Genomic DNA, 11,729 nt, shown 5'->3' with positions numbered 1-11,729 from the left:
TAGAAAATATTAAAAAAAGAAAAAATTGCATATTGTCCCATTTTTACTCCTTTCTTGTTCCATTTTCCCAAACGCCGCTTTATAACCAGTTAATTATTATGTCGTGAAATCGGTCGTCGTTCAAACCTTGCCGCTGCCCCTAGCGCCACCACCACCTCCGCCACCATCATCGCCATCATCTTTACTGCTCTCCGTCTTTTTCAAGAAGCGAAGCGGCATCTCCGGTACCGGTTCGATCGGCGGCAGCGGGCCTGTAGTGATGCTCGCCGCGGACCGCCTACTGCTGGTCCAGCTGGGCAGCCGCCCGGGCTTCAGGTGTCGGCTGCTGTGGCTGTTTTCGCGGTTCAGAGTGTTTCGCGATCGCAGCGACCTCTGAGATCTCTGAGATCTCTGTGAACGCTGCGACCGCTGCGTGCCGCGCCTCTGCAGCGGGGCCCCGATGCTGTCGATCCTGCTCAGCCTGCCACGGCCGCCTCCCCAGTAACTGATCCGTCCGGCCCAGTAGCTGCCCAAAGAGAATCGCGAGATTCGAGGAGTTTTCCAGTCCAGCCTGGGCGTGTCCGAGTAGGTGGATTCGGCGTCGCCATCGTCATCATCTTGGGTCTGGGCGGTACTCAAAGTGAGCGGGTCGCGCTGTTGATGAGCAAGGTTGGTTTTCATGTCAGCTTTGTTTTCGTAAATTTACTTAGTATCAACAGCTTGATCATCCAAGGCTTACCGAAACGCGCGAGCCCGGCCTGGAAAAGGCGTCGCTCATCTGATGAACGATATCCTCATACACATCATCCATTTGGGCGCTATAGCTTTTCGCGGCCATGCTCTTGCGGTGCGGGTGAATGGCCGTGTCCAACATGACGCCCTGCGGCACAACCTGCAACCCGACCATGGAGGGGGACCCAAAAAGGAAGCGCTTCCGCTTGCCCTCCGAATCCTTGTCCTTGGGGTTCTTTTCTTTGCCCGTATCAGGCACGTTTGCATCGTCGCTGCCGTCGTTTGATGAAGAGGATACGTAATGAGTGTAATTCTTGTTGGAGGAGGCGCTGCTCTTGTCCTTGGAGTCCGAGTGGATAGAAGACGCCGCGTCAACCTTGACTACCAACTTATCGCCACGCTCGCCCTGGCCGCCCGAACAAATCGACAGCTTGTTGTCGGCAATTTTCCCTCCAGACTCAGCCTCGGGTCCCCCGGTTTTATCATCGGGCAGCTTGTCCATCCAGAGTGTCGTCCGGGGTCCTTCCGACCTTAATCCCAAGCGGAAGCAGGCGAGCTCCCACAGTGGGCGCAACGTGGCGATGGACGCGGCCGTGATGCCGATGCCGGGCTCAACCGTCGACCAGATTGCCACGTCGGCCGTGGCGAACAAAAAGTCATCTGCGTCCAACATACGCGGGATGTAACGCGCGCGCACGATTGTTGCCGAACATCCAACCATGGCAAACGAGAGGATCGTGATCACCATGATGCGAGATTTTAGTGGCAAGCTAAGGGACCAGACGATGAAGAATGGCAGGATGCCAAATCCCCAATCCGTCAGGCCGTTGATGACCGAGCCGCAGTATGTCAAGACTAGGAGCACGTTCTGGGGTAGACACTGGTATGGATCGCGAGGCGAGATCTCCCAGAAGACTGCGACTGGTAGGCACTGCATGGCAACGACCATGAGATAGCTGACTCCAAACAGCAGACTGACCAGCATGAGTATCCGCACAGCCCAGACGTGACCAGACTTGATCGAGATTCGCAAGAGAAAGAAGCCGACCGACATTTTGAGTATGCACGTACTCGCAATGTATAGAATTTGCGACACATACATGAGCTGATGGATGAAGAAGATATTCAGAAGTCAGCATTGGAAGTCACCATTCGCAAGTTTACTGACCCGAGCACAACTGACCTCCAAGGCTCTGGAATAGTTTTCCGGATCAAGATCGATCTTGTGTCGACCAGCGCCATAATGAACTGCTTGGATTTGCACCCCCAGGTAACAGGTGAATATGACCTAGCACACCAATCAGCACATGAAAGGGTCAGTGGAGGTTCATACCATCCAAGGTGGCCTGGCCTTCATCTTTCTGCCATGGTCTACCATGATTTCCAACATTTATCAAAAGACTGATGTTCTTGGAGCTTTTGTACTCACCAGAGTCAAAATCATAATCTGGTCATCGATGCCCAGAGATCTTATCACACAGGCCCGACAGTAAACCCGCAGCATGACTGCGGACCAGCACAGCCCAAGAAAAATAACCGCCACCAGAAACATCTCACCACCCCTATCCTCCATCTTTTATGTCTGTGTCGTCGATCTCGATATGAAAACGTTTGGTAACGTTGTGCTCGGCACTGCATCGACGTTCAGAAGATCATCACCGGCTTTTTTTTCGGGATCCCGGTCCGGTCGAGTGTTCGTTAATCCTAGAGGCAACAATGAAAGATATTGGTGTCTGGAAAAAAAAAACACAAAGACAAAAACGAACAGAACAACGCTCCAAAGGCTGCAAAAAGGAAGCTTACGCTCCTGCGTAGGACTGAGGAGGAAGATGGACTATTATTAGGATATTAGTGCATCCCTCAAGGCTGGTAAACAAACCCGTCTTGTTATTTTTGCACGGTTCGCTGCAAGCGATATAACCCAACCGGCGCTAGAATACCTCTAGCTCCAATGACTGGCGCGACGCTGCAAAACAGGCCAAAGGGATGACTCCCGTTTCCCCTCCAATCCTGGCCCAGAGAATAAAAGTCACGCCGGGAACGGCTAGGCCGTAAATCAAATCAGAATCCAAACACATGCCCTGCCCGTGGTGGGGGAGACTCAGTTGGGGAGGAGCACAGCAGGCACCGGCCTCTAGATAGGATAATCAACGGCATGGTTTGAAACCGCCAGTCGTGGCCCTAGTGGGACAACAATGGTCGTTCTTGAGATTGCCGGGATAGGGTCGTACCTGCGCTAGCGTCTAGCCAAGCGGGCTTAGGAGAACTTTTGGGTCGAAGTCCTGCGTTGCTGGTGCCCGCACTTCCAGCTGGAATCCGATGGTGCCCAGTAGGTCGTATTTTTTCCATTTTTGGTTACTGCTCGATAGTCTTCTCGGCGGTTCGAGCGAGTTGCAACCTACTTTCCAATAATCAGCTGGGGCTGCGTCTTTCTCAACAACCCGAGTACAAATGCCTGCCCGAAGTAAAATGAGTAAAGTGGGCTGGGCCCCCTCCTTTTTGGCGTGACAAGCTAAAATGGCTGTCGAGATGCTCAGAGGTGATGATCCATACCGTCAATCTTGCATATACAGTGAGACGTGGACCCTTGCATAATGTCTGCGTGATGTATCTGGCTCGTGTCCCGAGAATCCTTCTAGCCTTAATAGACTAGTGGTGCTCCATTGAAATGTTCAATCAGTCAGGATTTATCAGATCGAGGGTCGAGTGAAAAGTGAAGCGCGCCAGTTTCAAGAAACCCTCGAGCGAGCGCGTCACAAGCAGGCAATCCTACAGAAATAGCCGAAGCAGAGAACGAAGGAGCAGTCAAACAGATATTTGTTAAAGATTGGGTATTTGGGTATAATTCTCAAGTGAGCAGAAATCTTTTTTGCAACAGTGAACGTGCCAGGTCCAAGACACTAGACTAACAACAGTCAAGGCCCAAAATGCCACACCCCGGGTAATTACGAGTGTTCAGGCCGCATGTAGAAGCAAAAAAGCGAAACGAAGTCAAAGAGGTCAAGCAGGACCCTCCAGCTTCAAAGTGCAACGTCATCCGGTCTGCTATTGGCGCTTCTCGGTGCTGCCGGCCTCCACGGGGGTCACGGCGTCGACATCGGCAGCCGTCCCGGATGCAGTGCCGGGTGCAGGGACAGACGTAGCAGCAGGTGCAGCTTGCGTGGCTTCGTCGTCCATCACCCTCTTCTCGACATCCATGGGGCCATCAAGGTGGCGCCCCTTGTAGTTGGATTCGGGAAGAGCGTTAAGCTCATCCTCCCGCTTGTCAAGCTTGCGGAAGCAGAACCAGAAAGCAATACCTCCAACCGCACTGACGATGGCAACGGTGGTGTACAGCCAGACGAGAAGTGGATCCGTAGCAAGTCCGACGAATGCAAAGCCAAGGGCGGCGCTGATCGAATTGACGAGCCTGATGGGTAATTCGGTCAGACTCTCCGTCACTCTTTAGCTGAAAGTCAGCGGACGGTAAACACAAACTTACCAGAAAACACCAGTGACCATTCCCCTCATGTTTCGCGGCGCCTTAGTGAAGGCGTACTCGAGACCAGTGATGGATGCAAAAACCTCGGAGAGAGCAATCAAAACGTAGGCGGGCGTTTGGATCCAAACACTCATGTCAGGGGGGTTGGGTGGGTCGATACATTCCGAGGCGCTGTAGCCGCAGGGAGACTTGACATAGATAAAGTGCTGGATGATGGCGGCAATGGCCATGGAAAGGGCGGCTGAAACAAATCCCAACGCGATCTTCTTGATGGGAGTGAAGCGGATGCCGGCCTTGGCGAGGGCCGGGTAAATCAGCTTGTCGCAGATGGGAATCAAGATAAGGAGCGAAAAGGGGTTCAGGTTGGTGACGACATCGTTCGGGATGCCATCAAGGCGCATTGTGGCTGCCTGGTTGATCATGTTGTTGCTCATCTGGTTGTAGGCCAGCCAGAAGATGGGCAAGAAGGCAAACACATAACAGGCAGACAGGCCTCGGCGGACCTCGTCAACCCAAGCGTCGTCAATGGTGTCCATAAACTTGGGTCGGTCAGCACCAGTGACACGGCTGGGCTTGATACGGTCCCAGAAGACGTCCTTGTTCAACTCTGTGATGGAGCCCTTCTTGATACCGAACGCAACAAGTTTGGCCATGTTGCCGAGAACAGACCCGGTCGGGGGACGCTTGGCATAGCTCTTGCGGCTGATGACCATGATAATGGGGCAAAGGAAGAACAACAGAGTGGGGAGCAAGTACGACAGCCAGAAGCCGACGTACTTCTCGGCGTACACCATGCTGATCTGTCCAACGAGCGCACCCACGTTGACCAGGAAGTAGTAGCGCATGTAGATTCTGTTAATTGTTGGTTAGCGTTGTCGAGACCCGAAATTCCCTTTTTACCCCTAGCATACCTGGAAATCGTCACGACTGGGTCAACAATAACGCGCTCGCCAGAAGGTAGAGTCTCGATGACGGCGCGGGGGTGTTGCATTTCATATTGCTCGGCGATCAGCGGTGAGATATTGGCCTTGAACCAACCGACACCGGTGCCAAAGAATAGAATGCCGACGATGAAAGCGCCGAGTGCGCCGCTGGGATTGGTGATGACCGAGGGAATAGCAGCCACAATGATCAAGATGTGACCAATGGTGGCGAGGACGATGGCATACTGGATGGTCATGAAACGACCCCAGTAAGTATCGGCAAGGTATCCACCCAGGAGCGGCATGAAGTAGGACCAGAAGGCGTTGAAGAGCGTCAACGAGGTGGATGCCTGTTGACCAAGACCCAAGGCACCAGCCTGTCTGTCGGTGCCTCCAGCACCAGTTGTGGAGCCTTCAGGGAGGGGATAGGCAATGAAGTTGACGACTGCGGCGAAGACAAAGGTATGTTAGTTAGCACATAAAACTACCTCTATAGGTGATCAACGGCGAGCGTTTTTTTTTTTTTTTTTGTTTTTTTTTCATCATCCAGGTCAGCACTTACAGACAGCTGTGGTACCATAGTACGCAAAACGCTCGCACATCTCAACCAAACCAATAGTGTAGATCAGCCAGCTGACTTTGCCATGAACACGGCGGAGAGTCGCGAACTCCTCCTCTGTGGGATAAATCTCGCCCTCGACGGCCCTGAGGGACTCGGTTGATCCCCTAGTGGTCATGCCTTCTTTGGCCGTGCTAGGCGCATGCGCCCTGGCCGCCTCGGCCAAGTCGAGCTCCGGAGCGGTCGACATTGTTGCGAGACGATCTGCTTATGTGCACTGTCACTGGCACGCCTTTAGGAATAAAGTGCTTGTGGTGAAGTCGCCTTGTCCAGATCTGACAGCAACGTCTCTCTTTGCTTGTTGGCTCATGCAGATCAAGGGGGATCCCAGGAAAGCAAGTGGCAGATAGAATGAGAAACAGCCGTGTCGAAGGGTTTTGTACCAGACGCGGTGCTACACGCCAGTACCATACCCGCCACCCGGTTGCCGCTTGCCGTATCACCGAACCTCTGGTGTTGGGTGGAGTGGGTTACATTCTTGCATCTTGGCGAACATGGAAGTGCAGAAGAAATCAGAATCTTTGCCCAAAAGAACATGAAGGGGTCGTCGCGTGAGAAAGTGCCAAGAGAGGCGTTTTATGGGTATTTCTTTGATAGATAGTGGTTGCACCGCCTATCACTGTCCTGATGTAAGATGTACAAAGTACAGCAGCCATCCATCCATGTTCTGGAGCTGCCAGGATGGAACGTTGTATGAGGCGTGGAATGGCTCAAGCTTGGGATGTTGGTTGAAGTGATCGATCAGTCGACATTTTGATAAATAGATAAGTCCATAAAACAGCTAAGCAAGCACCAAGATGCTCACTCCATTTTGACAAGAGAACCTAGACCAACCTCGAATCATGGGTAAGAAATCCAGGCAAAGAAAGCGAGCACTTTTTGGCCGACAAGCCGCTAACTGATAAGGCGCCGTGGCGACGAGTAAGCTTTTTATTTTATTTTTTTCTCACCTCCCGTGCCTTCTGTTGTTGGTATGCCACTTTGCCTTGGCCTCAGGTAATGGAGTGTCAGATTTGGAAGGTGTCAAGCACCACTCAATTACTTGGTATCTTGGTATGGTTTGAGACGTTTTGACCCGAGACGACAGGTGATGAATCCTGCCAGTGATTGACAGCAAAAAGACCTCCAAGGCTTCCAATCATCCACGCCCTTGCTTGCTATCCCGGTACCGTGTAATCGACCACTGCCAAGAGCTGCGCGATAGCATTCGTGCGGGGTTGGGGGATGAAAAGGACCAATGCTGATTGATCGATTGATTGGACTACATATCGACGGGACTGGCATGGAGTATTTTGTGCTACCACCAAGCTGTTAATGTTTCCGTTACTGGCAACAGTAGTCAGGCGCGGCAGCGCAGTCGACAGGATCGAGGCTGTCCTGTCTGGGAAATGATACGCTCGACCTGAATGATCGTTGTTACCTTTGGTCGAGAGATTCTTATTGGGCAATCCAAGTTGAACGAGCTTTGAGGAATGGCCAAGAAAAGATCGCCGCCAAGATGGGTATCCTCGGCCCCGCAAATGAACGCGCACTTTGCTGTTCGTCCAGTCAATGTCGCGCGTCTTTGGGATTCTTTTCCTGGGGGCTCGCTCCCTATCCTTCTACTGCGCAGACCTAGTATTGCACGAGAGAAAAGTCAGTATCGTGAAAGCCTGTTTAAATTGTTGCATAAAGAATGTCAATCCAGTATAGTCTCCACATTGTTGCAGTGTCTGTGGCATTATTTAAACAACACTTTCACAGACGAACCAACATTTTATGCCCGCGAAATTCCTACTTCGTACACGATACGCTTTTCATCATAATTCCCGCCCACAAAATTTGTCCACTTTCGTGACGCCAAGAACGATCGTTTTAATCTGGTGATTCTGTTCCAATTCTGGTCTACCATTTCGCTCAAATACGTAGGATGTCTATGAGGCTAAAACTCATCCTGCAACCTCGAAACCAATATGCGAGGATGCCGAATCGAAACACCTTTTTAACTTGAATTGGCGAAATTTCAGGTTCGTCATATTCGCAAACACTGAATGACAATCAATGTTCGTCAGGTCGGTTACCGGATTTTCCTGTGGTAAGCAATCCCATCGCAGAACCAAAGCCCTTCATGCCAAGGTTGTCGGCGACCTGATACTTGGTGGCGGGCCCATAGAGGCATCCTTTCCACTCAAGAAAATCATGTTTGGTCCATAAACAGCCAACAAAGATTGTCACGACACGCGACGCCAAATAGCGGACGTTTACCCATACCTTGGCCTTTCTCAGCCATATAATCCCGAATCACTGAGTGGTGGCATGTGCCACGCAGAGTGGTGATATCAAAAAAAAAAAAAATACATGTTACAACACAGTTGCAACAGCAGCATCATTAAACGCCGCTTCTGGCCGTGAACACAAAGCTAAACCCCCTACGAAATCGCAGTCAGCCCTATCTGCGTCCTCGTCCAGGACACGCTGGACCTCCACTCGGGCATTCTCGCAAAGCCATCCCCAAGCTGGCCCCTCATCTCGAGCAGGACGAGGGCCTCCGAGATCTCGGCGACCAGGTCCGCCCCGATGGAGCCCGTCCACCAGGTCGAGTTGCTCTCGCGGCCGATGAGGACGCCCCAAAAGGCGAGGAGCAGCAGGGCCAACGGCTCCCTGCGCGCCAGGTCGCGCGTGAACTCGTGCCCACCCATGCAAGGCCACCCCATGCCCGAGAACTTGTACGCCGCCCGCTGCGTCTCGGCGAAGCAGTACCGCAGGTAAAACACCTCGTTCATGTACATGTCGCGGCGCTTCTCGGCCTTGGTGCGCTGCGGGATCTCACCGCGCAGTTCCAACGCGATGGTCGTAGTCGCCAGGCTGGGCCGTGGTTCCGGAATCGAGCCCGAGAGCCGCCCATCGTGGAGGCTGTCAAAGTCTGTGGTCGCCATGACCTCTTCCGCCGGGGCCGTGATGCCTCTGGATCTATGCTCCGCATACTCTTGGTCCGTTGGGTCCTGGCCGGCTGCTGCGTCGCTGGTTGCCGGTGCGAGCGAGGCTGCCACGGCCATGAGGGTGTTCAGGGCCTCGTCCGTGTCTGGATCGAGCGAGTGGAAGTCTGGTGGGCCGAGCTTGAGGGCTGCGGTTATTGATGGGCCGGCAGGGCTGTTGAGTATACCACTCCAATCCATCCTCATGATGGAGCTCAACCCGTGGAACAGCTCGAATATCCCCAACGCCTGTGCGATTGTGCTGTGCGCTTGCGACCCGCTGCTATCGTTTCCAACACCTTCCCAGGGATCGCGGCCCCCTTCAGCTTTTTCTTGGTCAAGCAACTTGAGGGATCGCGGTATGATTAGGTTGATGAGCGGTGCTACCATTGCCATGAAGAACAGAGGGTGCTGGTCCTCCGGCCCAAGTGTGCCGCACAGCTTTTCCCTAAACGCCCGGATCGCTCTGCCGTAATAGTCCAAACCTGCGCGGACATAGGTCCTGATTCCGTCGCTAGGCCTCTCGGACGAGCTGGCCGAGTCTGAAACAACCAACGGCACATGTGCTTCGTCCACAATCTCGTCATCCGGCGGAGGCGTGCTGTCGGTCGCCTCTGTCAAGGCCCTTTCCAGAGCCGTCAGAGCCAGTAGACCGTTCAGCAGATATTCGTGCTTGAACGCCGCCAGCGGCACTTGAGTCTGGAGATAATAGCGGTCTTCGGCGATAGAGACGAACGACTTGTACGTGACGGTCGACCACCTGTGCATGAGCTCCACGTCCATCAGCCTCCGGGCCTCGGCCGCCGCCGCTTCGGATGTAGACGACGTCAAGGACCTGGAGGAGGAAGGGGAGAGGAAGCTCCCCGCGGGCGACACCGGTATCCTCGGAGGCCTACCGCCGTCGGGGCTGCTGCGGGCCCCATCAGGTGTAACAAGCCCTGGCGACAGTATCGTTGTTGAGGTTTTTGTTTGTTGTTGCTGCTGCGGCGGCGGCTGGGAATATGTGCAAGTATCTTGCGTCTCCCGAACCACGCAGTTGAGGCACGGCGGTCCTTGTTCGTCACACTGGTCGATGTGTGAGTCACAAACTTCACATCAGCTGACTGGTTTTTTTTAATATCATAGATACGTACAAAAACTAAAGACAAGCGATACCAACCTTGACGTGTCGCCTTTTGCAATTCCTACATCCGTTGCGCGACTTGCTGTGTGCTTTCCTCTTCATCACCATGGTTCAAATTATTTGGCGCCCGGCGCGTGTCCAATAGCAAGGCTTGCAATTTGGAAATCTTTGTATCCACATGCACGAAATGCTGAACCTGGGCTTTATTACGGCACTTTGAATCCGTGATGCCATCAAGACTGAAACCGCAACATATGCAAAGACATAAAGAGTCTTTAATATGTCGATGAATTCCAACGCGTTATTGATAACTAGATGAGACTAGATTTTCGTGATCATTGTTTGTGTGGCTGTGTGTGTCCTACTCCAACCCCTAACGGTGGGTAATCGTCTTGGCGAGTGAGCAAAGAACGTATCGAGAGATATTTGGACTTGACCACCGAGAAAGTTACAGCGGGCTCTATTGTAGACATAGAACGCTCCTGCCATGGGGGGTTTCACATGCCAGAAAGAGAGGGAAATCTCCAAATCCTTCCTAGGTAACTATAGCAAAGAAGATGACATGCTGATGGGCCGAATACCAAAACATAGGTACCTACCTAGGCATCAGCAACTTTATGCAAAGCATTGGGCCAACAAGTAGAGTAAGAAATCGGGGCAACATTCTGCCGGCTACCCTGATCTTGATGTGTAAAAAATGCAAAGGAAAGACAGATCGATTCACTTGCATATAGCCATCAACATTCCACGTTGCTGACACTATCATGATTCTCAGTTGACCTTGACTGTTCAAAGGAGGTCGATACCGATAACCGCTCTTGGTAACATACCCTGCACATACCTACTTGCTACCTACCAACCACCTTACCTTACCTATGCAGTGTTGTAGGAGCATGGCACAGCTAGCCCGCCCAGCACAATTGCGTGGATTGGTCAGATTACCTGTCCTATGATTGATTCAAAACTACCTAGGTAGGTAACTGCCGAAGGGTGTGGATTTCTTGGTCATTTTACGAGGTAGCAATGTACGAAGGTTTAAGGCTAAGTTCGAACACCCTGGCACAGTATGAACATCATGGAATTGCCCTAACGCAATATGAATTGTGGGCTAATGAGGGATTTTAGAAACTGTGCCACGCTCACGGAACTTACCCAAATACGGTAACCTTCGTAGTTTGTTGCCATGAAGTAAAGGAAGCCAAGACGCCTTCATCTCTAGGCTTTCACTGACGACTAAGGTCCCAAGATTTGCTTGATCCGCATGATCCCTAGGCGCCTGGAACAGGTTATGGTCAGCAAATGTCATCAGCTCGCCAAAAAGGACAGCCCAGGCCTTCGTTCAACAAAGACCTGCAACCAATCAATGGCATGACGCCCAGTACAATAGAGTTTCTCAAGTTGACGAAAAAAAGAAGAGGCTTTGCCTGGGGCCAAAACTAGGCTTGATGTCAGCAGCCTCGCCCCGCCCCAACTGCATGCGGGGTAGCTGTTTGCTGTTAAACGGGGCCATGGCCAGGGACATTTACAAGTAACACCAAGTACTACAAGGTGATTAAGGGTAAACCGCGGTATGATTCCTCAAACAACCACCGAAAAGGATAACATGAAAGAACAAAGTATGGGAGGTATGTTTTTGATACTGGATTAATTATCACCTCTACCTACCTAAAGCCGGGATAGTATGTCGGACCTTACTCCCGAAACATGTGAACATATCAGCAAGTCGCCAGATCATCTCGATCGTCGGGAAAGGAAGGGATCACAGCCCGTCTCCCGAGAAGAGAGTCGCGTAGCGCCCGGATCTGATTTTTACCTGTTGCTTTTTTGGTTTCAATCGACTTTTCTTTTCTTTCTCTCTTCTTCTTTTTTCCTTCATGACATTCCGATCCCGACGGGACGAAATGGACAAACGGCGAGA

At 52.1% G+C, this 11,729-nt stretch overlaps 3 protein-coding genes across 3 annotated transcripts; all 3 read right to left on the bottom strand.

The window, feature by feature from the left end:
- Nucleotides 1–120: 120 nt before the first annotated feature.
- MGG_04935 (uncharacterized protein) lies at nt 121–2,417 on the bottom strand (the record flags this gene model as incomplete). The annotated part of the gene is made up of 4 exons (XM_003712379.1): nt 2,141–2,417; nt 1,895–1,999; nt 719–1,816; nt 121–633 (listed from the first exon to the last, which is right to left on the bottom strand). Exons 1-4 carry the CDS (start codon nt 2,282–2,284, stop codon nt 121–123), a joined length of 1,860 nt encoding a protein of 619 aa, XP_003712427.1. The 5' UTR covers nt 2,285–2,417.
- A 1,092-nt stretch (nt 2,418–3,509) lies between these two features.
- On the bottom strand, nt 3,510–7,154 carry MGG_04934 (peptide transporter PTR2-A). Its single transcript, XM_003712378.1, has 4 exons — nt 5,678–7,154; nt 5,104–5,560; nt 4,193–5,044; nt 3,510–4,120 (listed from the first exon to the last, which is right to left on the bottom strand). The coding sequence occupies exons 1-4, from the start codon at nt 5,922–5,924 to the stop codon at nt 3,757–3,759; spliced, it is 1,920 nt and encodes a 639-aa protein (XP_003712426.1). The 5' UTR covers nt 5,925–7,154; the 3' UTR covers nt 3,510–3,756.
- A 342-nt stretch (nt 7,155–7,496) lies between these two features.
- Nucleotides 7,497–10,569, bottom strand: MGG_04933 (uncharacterized protein). The gene is made up of 2 exons (XM_003712377.1): nt 9,848–10,569; nt 7,497–9,753 (listed from the first exon to the last, which is right to left on the bottom strand). The coding sequence occupies exons 1-2, from the start codon at nt 9,917–9,919 to the stop codon at nt 8,143–8,145; spliced, it is 1,683 nt and encodes a 560-aa protein (XP_003712425.1). The 5' UTR covers nt 9,920–10,569; the 3' UTR covers nt 7,497–8,142.
- Between the last annotated feature and the right edge of the window lie 1,160 nt (nt 10,570–11,729).

This window comes from Pyricularia oryzae, chromosome 3 (genome assembly GCF_000002495.2).
Source record: "Pyricularia oryzae 70-15 chromosome 3, whole genome shotgun sequence".
NCBI lineage: Eukaryota > Fungi > Ascomycota > Sordariomycetes > Magnaporthales > Pyriculariaceae > Pyricularia > Pyricularia oryzae.
The sequence above is the reverse complement of the archived record's forward strand: the minus strand, read 5'-3'. Positions and strand labels throughout refer to the sequence as shown.